At 42.0% G+C, this 15765-nt stretch overlaps 1 protein-coding gene across 4 annotated transcripts in view; it reads left to right on the forward strand.

Moving 5' to 3' along the window:
* Nucleotides 1-15282, forward strand: part of MYLK4 (myosin light chain kinase family member 4) — a 110168-nt gene extending 94886 nt beyond the window's left edge. For all 4 annotated transcript variants that reach the window (XM_072814026.1, XM_072814023.1, XM_072814024.1 and 1 more), the window contains 4 exons: nucleotides 342-494; nucleotides 3587-3665; nucleotides 8479-8551; nucleotides 11237-15282. In XM_072814026.1, coding sequence (XP_072670127.1) covers nucleotides 342-494; nucleotides 3587-3665; nucleotides 8479-8526 — 280 coding nt within the window. In that variant the 3' untranslated portion in view covers nucleotides 8527-8551; nucleotides 11237-15282. The remainder of the gene's footprint in view (nucleotides 1-341; nucleotides 495-3586; nucleotides 3666-8478; nucleotides 8552-11236) is intronic.
* Nucleotides 15283-15765: the final 483 nt, after the last annotated feature.

The following is a 15765-nucleotide window of genomic DNA, read 5'->3' on the forward strand; positions in this document are numbered from 1 at the left end:
AGCCTTACTCCTCAAGGGTGACACGTTGGTGTTTGCCTTTGCCATCTGAATGTGGGGCAGACTTTAGCAGCGGTAAACGCTTTAAAAAGGAAGTTGTGCTATCCTTAGAGATTCATATTTCAGTGTGGCTGCTCACCCCAGAGCTGCAGGTGTTTAATTAGGGGCCGGGGTGGGGGAGTGCGGCATTTTCTTGATTGCAAAAATACATTGGAAAATTATGTTTAATTATCAGGTTATTCGCCTTCTCTCAGTTTTAAACGACAAACCAAGAAAAAGCAACCTATTTGTAAAGGGTTTGAAGTTATTTAAACAAGACTCACTCTGGATCCTGTGTCTTACAGGCTTAGTGGTTTGTCCCCCTTCCTGGGTGATAATGATGCTGAGACCCTGAACAACATCCTGGCCTGCAGGTGGGACTTAGAGGATGAAGAGTTTCAGGACATCTCAGAGGAGGCCAGGGAGTTTATCTCCAAGCTTCTGATTAAGGAGAAGAGGTAACCCAAGTTTGTTCTGGGCTCTGGAAGAAGGAGAGAAATGGGGGAGCATAGGCTACCACAATTCATGTAAATCATTCCCGAATTCCGTTAGTGACATCTCCACTGTCCATGCAAAGTTGGAAGGCGTTTGATGCTCTTGACTTTGTTTACGTAGATCAGGGATTGGTTTGGTCATGAGACTTGAAAGGGGCTATAAAATCTTCCTTCCTTCTGCCTTTTGCAATAAGGCTCCAGCAATTAGGGCCTCTTGCTGGGCCTCAAAATGAAGGGTGTGGGATAAGTTATTTCCATAACCCCTTTCACATCTCCGAAGCACATATCCGTCTCTGTGTAGCTGGACACTTAACTATCATGTCACTTGAGAACCAACAGTGGGCCAGACTATGCCACATGCTTCACAGGCCTGGCTTTTAATCCCCATCCATCTCCAGAAGGTGGGAATTATCATTACTATTTTATGGATGAGATTCTAAATAGTATGCCCAAAGTCATACGGCTGGTCAATGCAGAACTGAGAGTCGAACATGTCAACCTTCCCCTAAGGCTGCACATTTATCTCTTCCATATTACATGGCCTTCTACTTTCTTTCATTGTAAAACCACATTAATTAAAAATTCAGCAGATGGGAGCACCTGGGTGGCTCAGTCTGTTCAGTATCTGCCTTCAGCTCAGGGTTCTGGGATCAAGCCCTGCATCGGGCTCCCTGCTCAGTGCAGAGTCTGCTTCTCCCGCTCCCTCTCCCCTGCCTGTGCCGTCTCTCTCAGATAAATAAATGAAATCTTAAAAAAAAATTTTCAGCAGATAAAGAAGAATGACCTTGAAACATAGGGGGCTTACATTTTAGAATTACAGGCAGGGGCAAAAACACTGTTTCAGATGGTTTTATATCTAAAACATAAGAATGGTAAATACCATTTAGGATTTTCAATACTTGCTTCATTGTTTTATCATCTTTATGGTTGTTAAGTTATTAACAAACATGACCTTGAATAGATAGGAGGGTGTACTTGGAAGTTGGGGGTTAAAGAAGCAGCATGAGGCTAGAGCAGTGCCTGATACAAAGGAGGTGCTTTATCTACAATTGCCAAGAAACGTGTCTGGGGCATCGAGAACAGTTGTGTAAAGTCCAATCCCTGCCTTTAGGGAACCCATGATCTAGGAGAAGAGATAGATATTTATTAAAAAGATATAATGCAATGTAGTTAATGCAGATAGAATTTATTGAAAAGGGTCAGTCAGGACTGGGTCCTAGGAGGTAAGGAGGACTTAGCCAGGCTGGGGGTGTCAGTCTGAGGAGGGGGCACTGCACAGACATGCAGACATGGGTTTGATCTTTAATGGGAAGTCACAACGGCTGATGTTACTATTATGATTATTATTTGTATGTCACTGAACACCAGGCAGTGAACAGATGGAAAAATGTCAATTCTATCAAATTGTTGGTGGGTGAGCTCTACATTTACTGCGAATCTATTTGACAAATAAACTTTTATGTGTTATATGATTGAATTAAATGAGGAAACAGGGGCTGAGAGCAGTGAAGCAGTTGCAGAGCACAAGGCAGAGTCAGAACCATGCCCGTTGGCCTCCAGTGCCAGGCCCTGCCCTTTCCTTTGGTCTGGGCGACACCTTCGGAGGGGTAGTTACACATTTGGGCAGAGTGACACCTGCCTGAGTATTCAAATCAATAGTTGGCTGAAACTAAGGCCAACACCTGACACCACTCTCATAGAATGTATTTCTGGGTACAAAATAAACATGAAATTGCATTAAAAATTTAATTATTAGTACTATGTTATTGCTAACTTTTTAATAGTCAACTTTCAGAAGTTTGCATTACTATAGGGCAGAAATAATAATTTTTTGGCACTGTCAGCTATTGAAATGCTTCTAGGGGTCCAATACAGAACAAAATGGCACTTCCATCTGAGGTTGGTAGAGGTCACGAGTTTTTTAAAAATTATACCTGCCTGCTTAAAATCTCACTAATGATGATGTTGTCACCAAGTTCTTAAACCTTCCTTCATGGATTAAAGAGTTATCGTCTCTTCGAGTCTCATACTTAAATATTTGGTATCTGACGAAGCAATTTTACTGAAGCAATCTGCAAACCGAAATTCCATGACTGTTGGAAACTACTTTCTTGATACTGTTTCAGAAATAGATTCCAGATTGTTGTGCTCACTTAGAGTTTTTATTTTGAAAGGTTATTTGGTTTAATGTGTTAAACGTTAGCACTCAAGATAAGTTTACAAAACTTGAAATTAGAATATTATATAATCTTTATAATTCTGTTATTTTTTAAATTTTATAAACATTTGCTGGCTCAAAAGGATATAGTTCCTTTGTAAAGGTAGCTAATGTACTCTCTCTCCATACTTATATTAACTCTTCATCTATTTAAGTTTTCAAAATTTTTTTTAAAGATTTATTAATTTAATTTGAGAGAGAGAGAATGAGTGGGAGAAGCAGAGGGAGAGGGAAGGAGAATCCCAAACAGACTCTATGTTTGCATGTTACAGTCTCATGACCCTGAGATCATGACCTGCACCAAAACCAAGAGTTGGGCGCTTAACCAACTGAGCCACCCAGACGCCCCCAGAATTTCTCAATTGAAAAGTTAGTGATACATATTATTCAAGCGTTTTAATATATAAATCACTTTTGTGATTATCAAGAATCATTGTAGCATTTTGCTCTTGCGATAGTAAGTAAACATTTGTTTTCCCACTGATGGATAGAGGTTCAATTCATGAAGCTCAAACATTGCATGAAAGAAATGGTTACTTGTATTGGAAAGTAGATGTTCAATTAGGAACAAGAATTTTTTTTTTTTTTTTGTTTTTTTTTTTTTTTTTTTTTTTTTAGGAAAAAGAATTTTGAATTACTTGCCTCACTTGTCTTACTGCTGTTGTTACCCCGACTTGATTTGGTGGTAACCTACAACCGTCCAGGATAGTTCTAGAAAAGATAGCAGGTAACATTTGGCCATCTGGTCTCCTAAAGACAATGGCCAGAGCTGAGGTGAATGACAGATTCAGGCCTCCTTGGTGTGTCTTTGCTAACAGCTTTCTGAATTTCCCTTTAGTTGGAGAATAAGTGCAAGCGAAGCGCTCAAGCATCCTTGGCTGTCAGACCACAAGCTCCACTCAAGACTCACCACACAGGTAACCAAGGCCTGTTGCTTTTCCTTTCCTTTCCTAGCTGACCTTAGTCTTTTGATGATAAGAGACTAGAAGCTTCTTAGCCTCATACGGGGTCCTGTCTACTTCCATCTCTCACAGCCTTCAATCTTGTGCTAGTGCTAGTGTTGAATTGCTTAAAATGCTTCTTTTGTGTGGGTTTTTAAAAAAATAAATGCTTTGTATGTTGTTTAGGAGATATTATTTTCAGCATAACTATTTATTATATTATTCAATCATTGTACCCATTATAAAATAAATTACATCCCCGTACTATACACACACACACACACACACACACACACACTGTAGTCTAGGATACATAAACATACAACATTTTGGTGAACATAGGTTACCTTACATTCAGGATAAATATGCCTCCTTAAAACAGAACTCAGAATTTTTTTTTAAAAGATTTTATTTTTTTTATTCACGAGAGACACACACACACAGAGGCAGAGACACAGGCAGAGGGAGAAGCAGGCTCCTTGCAGGGACCCCGACGTGGGACTTGATCCCAGGACTCCGGGGTCACAACCTGAGCCGAAGGCAGATGCTCAACCACTGAGCCACTCAGGCGTCCCCAGAACTCAGAATTTTAACCGTTATGCTTACCTCCAGTCCAGTCTGTGCACCAAAACACTGTAATACTCAGGTTGATCCAGATCATAATATAAATATATGTGAAGGACACTATTACCAAAGACTGAATGAAGATGCCCTGAGTACTTGTGGTTTTTTTTTTTTAATCGTTTTTTTTTTCAAGTTTCTATTTAAATTCAAGTTACTTAACATACAGCGTAATCTTAGCTTCGGGTGTAGGACTTAGTAGTTCATCACTTTCATGCAATACCCAGTGCTCAGCACAAGCACCCTCCTTCCTGCCCATCCCGCGTCTAGCCCACCCCCGCCCGCCTCCCTGGATCAACCCTCAGTTTGTTGTCTATCACTAAGAGTCTGTTTCCTGGTTTGCCTCCCTCTCTCTCTTCCTCTCTCTTTGTTTTCCCTTTTTTCCTGAGTCCTTGTTGACAAAAATGAAGCCCACACTCTGTGTTAACTTTGTACAATAAAATCCCTAATCTACTTTTATTGGTTTAATTGCCACTTGTGCCTGGCAGCCCATCTGTCCCTTCGGCACAGATTCCTTTCCTAAGCTTCAGATCTGTACACCTCCTGTGTATCTGACATCTCCATTTGGACCTCTGCAGTCCTAAACCGGACTGAACGCATCTTCCCCACCTCCCCTGGTCCCCCACCATCCTCCCAGAACAGCCCCTACTAAGCGGCCTAAACCAGGCACCCCCCAACCCCCCCAGCTTTGATGTTTCCTCCCTCCCTTCAATCCTCCCATCTCATGTGTAAAGTATCTCCAAGTTCTGTACATTATTTTCCCTAATTACTTCTAGAATCCCTCTAACCTTCTCCATCCCCTTCGTTGTCCTGGCACATGACACCTCTCCTCTGAATTACTACAACAGCCTCCTCCAGACTTTCTCTACCCACCTCCGTATGAATTATCCAAATAATTCAGAACCAAAGTGTAACATTTAAGTAACTCAACTAAACATTTAGGATGTTTAACTGGCCAAGAGGTATAGAGCAGCAGTAAGTAACCTCTGCCTTTGGGCCTCATTGGGAAAGGTCTGACTTGAGCATCGGTTAAGACGCCTGCCCTGTTCTCTGTAGGGCAGGCGTCTTAACCGATGCTCAAGTCAGACCTTTCCCAATGAGGCCCAAAGGCAGAGGTTACTTACTGCTGCTCTATACCTCTTGGCCAGTTAAACATCCTAAATGTTTAGTTGAGTTACTTAAATGTTACACTTTGGTTCTGAATTATTTGGATAATTCATACGGAGGTGGGTAGAGAAAGTCTGGAGGAGGCTGTTGTAGTAATTCAGAGGAGAGGTGTCATGTGCCAGGACAACGAAGGGGATGGAGAAGGTTAGAGGGATTCTAGAAGTAATTAGGGAAAATAATGTACAGAACTTGGAGATACTTTACACGGAAGGAGCCTCGGTGTCCAACGAAAGATGAATGGATAAAGAAGATGTGGTTTATGTATACAATGGAATATTACTCAGCTATTAGAAATGACAAATACCCACCATTTGCTTCAACGTGGATGGAACTGGAGGGTATTATGCTGAGTGAAGTAAGTCAGTCAGAGAAGGACAAACATTATATGTTCTCATTCATTTGGGGAATATAAATAATAGTGAAAGGGAAAATAAGGGAAGGGAGAAGAAATGTGTGGGAAATATCAGAAAGGGAGACAGAACATAAAGACTGCTAACTCTGGGAAACGAACTAGGGGTGGTAGAAGGGGAGGAGGGCGGGGGGTGGGAGTGAATGGGTGACGGGCACTGGGTGTTATTCTGTATGTTAGTAAATTGAACACCAATAAAAAAAAAAAAAAAAAAAAAAAAAAAAAAAAAAAAAAAAAAAAAAAAAAAAAAAAAAAAAAAAAAAAAAAAAAAAAAGACGCCTGCCCTGGAGTCCTATGCATTTGATACACTTTCATTTCCTCCATCTCTACTCCGCATCCTCCCTACTCCCCGGGGTTTTGGAATGGAGCTTTTTCACTGACCAACAAACCTTGGAATGACTATGCTTCAGGTACTCATTTTTTCCACATCCAGTTTTTATTGAAATTAACTTTACTTCTAAATTCAGCATCAGTACTAAGTTTTATTTGTGTCTGAATATACCTTTCCTTGATAATTGGTACTGATGTCAAGTAAAAATAGACTTTTTACCTAGTTGGTACCTCACCCAGACTACATAAACTGCTTATTAGGGTTACCAACCTATTTTGGGCCAATTTTCCACCAATGTATTTTTATCCAAGCTTATTGGTATCCAAATACACTTTGACGTGGTAGGACAATATGGAAACCACGGCAGATAAATAATGACATTATACAGTTTAAAAGGGCTTAAAATATTTTTTAAACCACATAACAACAACAAAAAATCACCTTTTTGTTATTCCATCCAACTGTTGGTACCTGGGAGAAAAGATATTTCAGGAATGATGAGGATTTGAAAAAAATAAATTCCATTGTAGAAATCTAGTTAGTTATCGTTAAAGTTATAATTGTATGGGACTAGGCCAGGCACTGGTCTAACTGCTTTACAAAAATTAATTTTTTTAATCCCCATACCAGTTTTCTGAAACGGGTACTGTTATTTTCCTCCTATAGATGAGGAAACAGAGGACAGGGCTAAGTATTTGTATAGGATCCCACCAGGTGAAGGTGATGGAGCTAGCATCCCAGTGTAGACAGGCAGGCTCTGGAGTCTGAGCAAAGCTTCGCCGCTCCGCTATCCTGCTGGATAATGGGCTTCTGGGCCAAGGGGACCTGATGATGTTTCCAGAACTCTTTATGTACTGTACAATTTTGGTGTTACTGAATGCCAGTATTCAGGCTTAATGTGTTTTATTTTTAAAGCAAATATTAAGACTAGATTTTTCCTGAAGATTCATTTTTGGCATAATTTTGGTTCTGATATGTCCCATAAAATCAGAATTTAAATTTATGTTCAAAATTTTAGTCTTATCCCTAGCTATTTACTATTTAAATCTAACTTCTGTTTTAAAAGTCTTTCCTAGACTTTTACTTATCTCTTTTAATTATTTCATGCTTAAAAGCACTTAGCATTTCTTAACCACTAAGCCTGCCTATAATCAGTCAGTAAATTTAAGAAGGATTTTTTTCCCCCAGGAGTTAAAGCCCTGTAGCTCTCTGCCTTCTGTATTATGTTCTTACATTTCCAACCGTCCATACATAACCCATCTTCCATCAGAAACAGCTCTCAGCTGGAGTGGAACAAAGCATTCCCAAATTACCAATCTGTTAGAACTCATCAAGCACCTACTGCAGACTTAATAAATGCTTTGGGCCTGGAGGAAGGAAAACTGAACAACTCTGACATTGTTTCTTTTCTGCCAGAACTAATAAGCCTCTACCTTTCCTTCACATTTCCAGAATTATGACCTTAGCGCATGCCCTTTTTCCAATTTACAGAACTAATAAAATACCTTAGGATCTGATATTACACCTCTGCCCATCTCTTCTCTAATTCACCAAATGATTACTTCATTCGTAACAACTCTGATCGTAGTACTTCCTCACCAAAAATCCTTCAAGTGTTCCCCATTGTGCACACCGAACAAACACAGCCAGCGTCCCAGGCGAGCCCCGACACGCCCCGATCCCGGTGTCTAGTCCTGTCTCCGCTACTGCTTCCAGACCAGCCCAAATCCTAGCAAGTGCGTGAGACCTACTTTAAATCCCACCTCCCTTAAGATGGTCCTTCCCAATCCCCAAAGTGGAGGTGCTTTCTCCAACTTCTTGAACCTCTCCTGCGGCACTTAAATAACTCAAAAACTTTTGGAAGAAGCAAAAGTTGTATCTGATTCATCTTTGTCCTCACCTGATCTCAGTCTTGATTCTTGTGTTTTGTCAACATGAATGTCTGTGGAAGTGAGTTTTGGCAAAACACACGTATGTAAAAATGAGGTGTCATCAGATGCCAAGCTCTCTAACTCTGAGAGGAAAGTTAGTGATGATATAAGAAAGTGGGGGAATGCTTGAGCTGGATCCTAAAGGTGGGTCAATGTATCTGTCAGGGGGTCATGTACAATGTAGGCTTCTAGAACATTCTCTAAGAGCATTTTCTATTCAGTAGCAAGTTATTAACTCTTCAGGTGTTCTCACATCAGAAGTTAGGAATGAAATGATTTAAAAAAAAAAAAAGTTCTAATCCTTCTCCACATATCTTCTGATTTCCCCAGAGGAAGAAGAATTGCTGCTCGAATGCAAAGGACCTTGTGACCAAATAGTCCATGGAAGGCACCCATTTGAAAGGTTTGTCTTAGGTCTTTTCCTAAGGAGATGTTTGTGCAAGCCTTTAAAGATCAAGAAATAAGTTAAATGTGTGTTGCACTGACTATGCGGGATGCAGGGTGGTGTTTCTGGTGAGAGGGAGGGCCTTGATTTTAGACTGCTCTGTGTGCAACCTGGATCTGCCATTTTCTAGCACAAAAACCTGTTTCCTGATGATTTGTGGGTTGGGGATAGTCTTACTTCCTACGCTTGTTGAGTGGCTCCACAAGATAATCCAAACTAAGCCTGGAGACCAGGGCCTGGCACATAGGAGGTAGTCAATAATTAGCTCAGTTGGTGCCAATAATTGAACAGGACAGTTTATGGTAGTCCTCATAGTTGTGTGGGATCAGAGGAAGTATTCATTGTTTTTGTTTTTTTATTAATGGGAAACCAATCTCAGGGACTCACAGACTAAATAACTCCCTCAAAGCTATGCCGCTAATATCAGGTATCTCTGATTTTTAAAGCCCAAGCTTATTTTTCTTCCCTGAGCTGCCTGCCTCCTGGTATTGGCCCACTCTTGGACCTGGAGGAGCCACCACTTCATACAAAGCCTCTACCCTGCTTAGAATTTTGTCAGAATTCTTAAGACAATAGTTCTACATATGAATACCTTTGATTGTATCAATAAGCTGGCTTAATTTATGCCCTAAAGGAGAAGCCTAAGGCAGTGTATTTATTACAGAGGACTTTTAGAAATCCCAACATCTATGTCCCAATTGGGGGCTCATTTAACCTCCAGCAGGTCAGTTCTCTAATTTGGGGAAGTAAGTCCACAGCCATTGTTGCAACTCAATTTTAACAGATGTGTAAGACGTATGAGTCTATTGTTCTTGCTGCTCACTGGTCTTACTCTTTTATTCTGATTGGTATTTATTCTGGTCCCAAGGTTTTTGTTTGTCTGTTTGCCTGTATATTCTTGTAAGAATCTTGCCTTGAATCTCTTGTAGAATAAGATCAACCAGAAATATATCAACGAATCATAGCAAAAGTCACAGACCAGAGTTAGGCAAGTATTCAGCCTTTGGTGTACAGGTCACTTCTCTAGAAATCTATGAAACAGAAAGCCTTGGGTTTCCTACTTACCAAGACCATTCTCATGTATCAGTGATAGCAAGGACACTGAAGCTTTGGAGAAAGTTGAGGAAGAAAGCTTTAGGTCTTGTGACAATGTGGAGAAGGAAAGGACTCTCCATGCTCCCCGGCCTGGGTCGTCGGGCTGGCTGAGGTGCAGCCTGGCCTTCACTGTGAGTGGTGGGCACCAGAGTCCCCGGGCAGCTCTCCCTCCCAGTTTCATCCACAGTGACCACAAACCTCGAGGGTTCGCCACAAACTACATTCCCACCATGAGCACTGGAGTCACTTTGGAGGCCCAGTAGGAATGAATTCATTGGGTGACAGGAGGTCACATTGCAAGGCAGGCCTGTGGCCGGGGTCTGGCAGGAAAAGAGTGAGGAGGGAATGACAGTGGGAGGCGGTGGTGGAGTCCTTCCATGTCATGTTGGAGCCTTGAGCCCAACGCAATGGAGGACGGTGGCAGCCCAAGCAGTGACAGTTATGCAGAGGACAAAGATACGGGAGCTGGTCACACTGGTGCGGTTAGACACCATTTTTGTTGCAATTGCTTGATGAGACCTTTCTGTGAGCATGGTCGGGCCTGTCTCCTGATGGTCACTTGGGCTGGCTGCCTTCCTCTCCTGGGTCCCTCCAGCTCCAGTTAGCCACAGAAATTCACCTTGGTTGCCCTGCAGGCCGGGGAAGAGTTGTTTTAGGCCCATGGGATGTGGGTCTTTCCTAGTTTACTTTTTCACTTTTTTTTTTTTTTTCCAAATTAAAATGTAAGTTTAAGATATTAACTCTGAGAGTAGCCTCATTTGGGAAGAATTTCTTTTAAATCATTTTTTATAGTATTTCCTGCCAGGATAAGATGGGGTTTTTGGCAAGCTCTGTTATGAGTAAAACCAACTTTGTGATAATATTGATTTTTAAAATCTGGTGGTTGAAGATTATTCCTGCGGAAAAAAAAATGACTTCCAGGCCCTATGAATAAGGCAGGATCCACAATGTAAATTGAGGCATATAAATCTCCTACAATTTGTTAGAGGTTTTTTGATGCGTTGAGGAAACACTCTAAAAACCGACCTGGTGGCATTTCGTTTTGTGCTTCTGTTGCATCTTTTGCCAACCTGTGAAATATGAATTTAGGCTTCCTCCTCAGATCCATGGGAGTGACGTAGGGCAGCAAGCCGCATGCGGGCCCATGCCACACGTGGTCCTAAAGCAAATAAAAACATTCCCATGCAAGATCTTCGGTGTCCATGTCACTTTGATGCGGGGTCAGGCGGACAGGATGGACGGCGCGGTGGGGAGCTCTCGGAGCTGGCCGTGCTTCCCATGAAACAAAGCGGCCTTGTCCTTCGATGTTGCAAATAGTGCAAAAATATCTTGCATAAACTTAAAAAAACACACACACACAAAACCCAACTTTGGTAAGCAGTGGAATCCTGCAAGGGGTTTCTCTTTTTTTTTTTTTCCCTCCCTCTCTCACATGCACACATGCATTATAAAAAATCATGTGTGGTTTTCCTAAGGGGCACAACCAACTAATTACAATTTTAAAAGCCCTGCTGAATTAACAAGAGTCATATTTTGTTTGCTTTGCAGGAAAACTGCTGCGGTTGCTGCTGCTTTGGGAAGATTTTTGGAAAAATCAGCAGTTCTGATGCCTTGACCCCAATGATGACGGGTGGCGATGGGGGTGGGGGAGCCGCTGCACTTGAACTCCGAGCGCCTGCTTAAGGCCGATGCCTAGTGTCGTGTCCCGGGGATGCAGACAAGCCCCGGAACCCTTTGCTCACATCCCTACACCCCGTGATAGTCCACATTTGGGAAGATGTTTCCCTGACATCTTGAGTTTCCAATGCTTTTGATTTTAGTCACTGGGATGAGGGACGCATTATTCTTGCTCATCCTCAGCTACTAGAGCAATCGGACTGAAGATGTCTTTGAGGCATTTAAACCTGGAGGAGGATACATTTAGAGGCAGAAAACTGCTTTCGGTCCTTAAACTATGCCTTTCAAAGAGGTGACCATATTGCCAGAAGAAAATTCTGTCTTTTGCACCCTTGAACACTTGGTTTCTTGGACTTCATTATTTTGATTGGGTCTGAAATCAGGTGAATCCAATTGATAAATAATTTGCTTTCTGGAACTCAAGCTGTTTTTGAATCCCGAGGCAAGAGGCATCAGGCATCCTACCTTCCACTTATTCTGAACTTTTCTCCCAGTTCATCCGTTTCTTCCGAGCAGCGAGTCTACTTTCAAATGAGTGACGTGCACTTCACAAGGCAGCCCCGCTCTCTTCTGATTGAACATTCACGTGCAAGAAGTGCACTAGTTTTCACAAGTGGAGCAAGAGGTGTCTGCTGACAGTCCTAGAATTACGACCTTTGGGACGATGGTAACAGTCTCGAGGGCTTGGCCCGAGCCGCGATGTCAACGAGCGATGGGTCATGAGCATCCTAAGGCAGGGCGGCCCTTCGCCTCCGGTGTTGAAATGATTTTGGAAATAGCGTTCAGGTTTCTGGGTCAACTCCAACATTTTTGAAGACCAACCATCTCACCTCTGCATAGTCTTGCATGGCTCAGTGGTTGTGAAGAGAGGAACATTCAGAAACCGGGAGGTGAGGAGGACACTCCTGCTTACCCCTTGGATATGAGGATGACTTCCAGTTGGAAGCTTCTTCTTGTTCCTGAGCTCATGCGCCATTTCATTACAGATTTCTAATAATGGAGATGAGTCCTACCATATGTAGCACAGAAAGGCACAGGGCGTCTCAAGAGTGAAACGTGTGTGTCCTTTCTTTATGAAGAAGGGGCCGTGCAAAGCCACACTAAACTCCTGTCACACCTCGAGCACCACACTCACCATTCAGCTTCTTTAGCTTTCCTCCTATTTCCCATTTCCAAATAACTCCTGTGTTAAGATTAACTGTAAGAATGTCTTTATTTTTGGCTGTAAATGACTCGAGGCTGGGGCAGTCACAGTAGCAGTGACAGGTAAGGAGAATGCCTTCATGGCCGTATTAGGGAGGGCAGTTTGAATTGGCATGGCTTTTCTCCATTATTGCTCAGACCCGCCTAGTGGATCCTTCTGGCATGCCCGTGAAGAACTGTATGTGCAATGTTCTTATTCTCATGTGCAAGGTAAAGGGGAAGTAGAGACAGAAGAAAATGTGTAATTTAGTTCAGACCACATGCCAATTTAGCGGTCATGCTAGCTATAAAACTGACCCCTTTCTAGCTTTGCTCTTACATTATGATGCATTTCTTTTTTCCTTTGGCCTATGCATTTATCCAAGGTTGGTTTTCTCCTGTTCCTGTTATGTGACTATGCTTAAAATGTTTAATTTGGTTTCCTTAAAAAAAACACACATATAAAAACACACACACACACACACAACAAAGCCCTGTGACTGAAGTGTTCTATTACTGTGCTATCTTTAGCTGATGGTATTCATCGAGTCTGGAAAAATACAAGCCAGTGCATGCATTAATACTCAGACCGCAGAGAGCTGGCATTCACTCAAATGCTAAATAAGACGCAAGGGTCTGATTTGAAACCCCTCATGGAAGGGCGTTTTCTATCCTGCGGTGTGGAATCTCTACCAGATAGAGCAGGAGGTCTTTTGCATCAGCTCCCATTCTGACTCACGTTGGCAGAGAAACGTTTACCAGACCCCAACACACATGGGAGAGGCAGCTTAGGCCGATGAAGGAATGATAGCTTTGTCAGATTAATCCACTAATCACCCTGCAGTCAGTGGGTGTGATTTCTTTTTAAAACAGGTTTAGAAAGGAGACTCTATTTTCAAAACGGGTCTCCTTTGAATTTGGAGTTAAATTTCCACATTTGGATGGGGAGGCATCCCCATGCCAGCAGGGCGCCTTTTATGTGAGAGCTGAGGATAGTTTGCATTGCAGAGTTGATTATTACAGTCTAGAGTTACAGCGAAATGGGAGCATTTCGGTCTCCTGCTCATCCTGTTCCCTCCCTCCACACCCATGTGGGGCTGCTCCAGCGAGGACTGCTAACTTGGTCGATTGCCACTCTGATGGGAAAGAGGGCTTTGCACAGCGGAGGAATCCAGCCAGATGCAAGCATGGACCAGAGAAGCCGAGTCTGGCTAGACGAGGGCTATTGTGATCAACTTTTCCAGGAAGTCATCAGGACTGGATAGCCTGCATTGCTCCTCCACCCTCCTAATGGGCCTTATGGCTTCAAGTCGCTTGCATTAGGAGTAGCCCTTTCTTTAGAAAAAGGTGGAATTCAGCACTGATGTGGCACGTCCCACTGCCTGCAGAGAGATAAACCCCACGAGGGAGTCAAGAAAAACCATGCCCCCATTTGTAATTTGTAAGATACCAACACTTCCCCAGAACCTGTTGCTATTTAGCAATCAGGGAGAAGAGAGCTCATGCCCCCGTCGGTGACATGGAAACGTCTGCAAAGGATTCTCACCTGAATTAACCTTGGGGAAAGATTTCTAGGTTGAAACTGGGTAATTCTCATGTTTGTTTTTAGTCTGCCTTGGTATATTTTGCTTTCTTTCCTCGAAAATGTAAATAGGCATGCTGCTTTGTTGTGGCCTACTTTGACATGAATGTGTTTTGGAAGATGAGTGAATTACTACATTTTCACCGTTTCTAAGGATATTAGCATAGCAAAACTTTTTCGTGTTTTAAAAATCAAAATACGTATTTGATATTAGGGAAATGAGGGTCTTATTCTTGATTTCATTCCTTTCTTCTTCCTTCTGCTCCCACTACCCCTACTCTAGACATGAGGCAAATGGTGTCAGGATGCATACATGATACATGTGTTTGTTCAGTTTGGATGACAGGCCAGCTGAAGGAACCTCATTTGGGAAGTCCATCTGTGCGAGTGTGCCAAGAGGGTGAGGCAGGTGTCTGTTCCCTGGCCATTTCAGTGTGGGTGCAGGCTGTGCCTTCACTGCGGCTCACTTCTCAACAGCCATGATGCTGCCTATTTTGCTTTTGCTTTATCTTTTTTATTTTTTATTTTTTATTTTTTTGCTTCTTTCTCTTTTTCTTCTGTTAGAATTAAAGTCCATCTTCTTATCCATCACAGTGCTCCCCTAAAGCCTTTTTGGGATAAAAATGATATTTCCAAAAGGCAAATTGCTTGCTGTCCTAAAGGAAGCTTGAAGCTGGACTATTAGACTATTAGGTGCTTGCGTCCTGGATGAAGGCGCCCTCCTTGCCTAGCATGAGGTCAACAGTTTCTCCCCGTAGAAGTTCTACATACATCTCGGAGCTCCATTTAGTCAGGTGTGCTTTCCATAAGTGATCTTTATGTGGGTAGTTTCACCTTCCATGAAGGCTTATAACTCAACAACCACTTATTCAAAAGAGCAAAAAACATCTAATACCTGAGTGTTCCTACCTTGAATTGTATGTGTTTTGTAGTTGTCCCAGCTGATAGATGTCAGTGAGTCCTTTTGATGAGGTTTAGGGGTGTAGATAAGAAATAAAAATGGATTCATAATATGGTGATTGCATATGTCATGTATATTTTTTATTTCTGAACATAGTCTCATTCAGCTGTATTTCTTTGCCTTATGAAGATGTATAACAGTCACATATGTGTATTATACTGAAGAATAAACACGGACCTTATTTATCCTTTGGTTAATGAGTTAAATTATTCAAAGAAGTGGACTTGGTAAATACAAACTTACAAACTCTGTCCTTTATGATAAGCTCTGATGTGTTAAAGTCCTGTGACATTTAGAATCCAATACCTTAAAAGCATGATGCCACACTACTTGTTTGGGACTCCAGAAGCAGTCACGGACTGCGTGGCCTCAGGGTGGAAAAGCAACACTCTCACTTGAAGACAATGGTGGTTGCAACGTAGCCCCACAGATTTAGGATTTCTTTCCCTATTAATGGAAAATATTACTGAGATATATGTAAAGTATTTAAAATATTTAGTGCCAGAACAGTGCTTAGTAAATCATCAAGACAATTAGCAATTCAATCCCTTTACTGTGTCTTAATGAATATTATTCAGAGAGGTGTCTGTAAGGTGTCGGCTTCAGAAAATCTGCTACTGAACTATTTCAGAATATGATGGCCCCTACATACAAAGCAATCCTGTCCCTTTCTTG

The sequence above is a fragment of the Canis lupus genome, chromosome 37 (genome assembly GCF_048164855.1).
Source record: "Canis lupus baileyi chromosome 37, mCanLup2.hap1, whole genome shotgun sequence".
NCBI classification, from domain to species: Eukaryota; Metazoa; Chordata; class Mammalia; order Carnivora; family Canidae; genus Canis; species Canis lupus.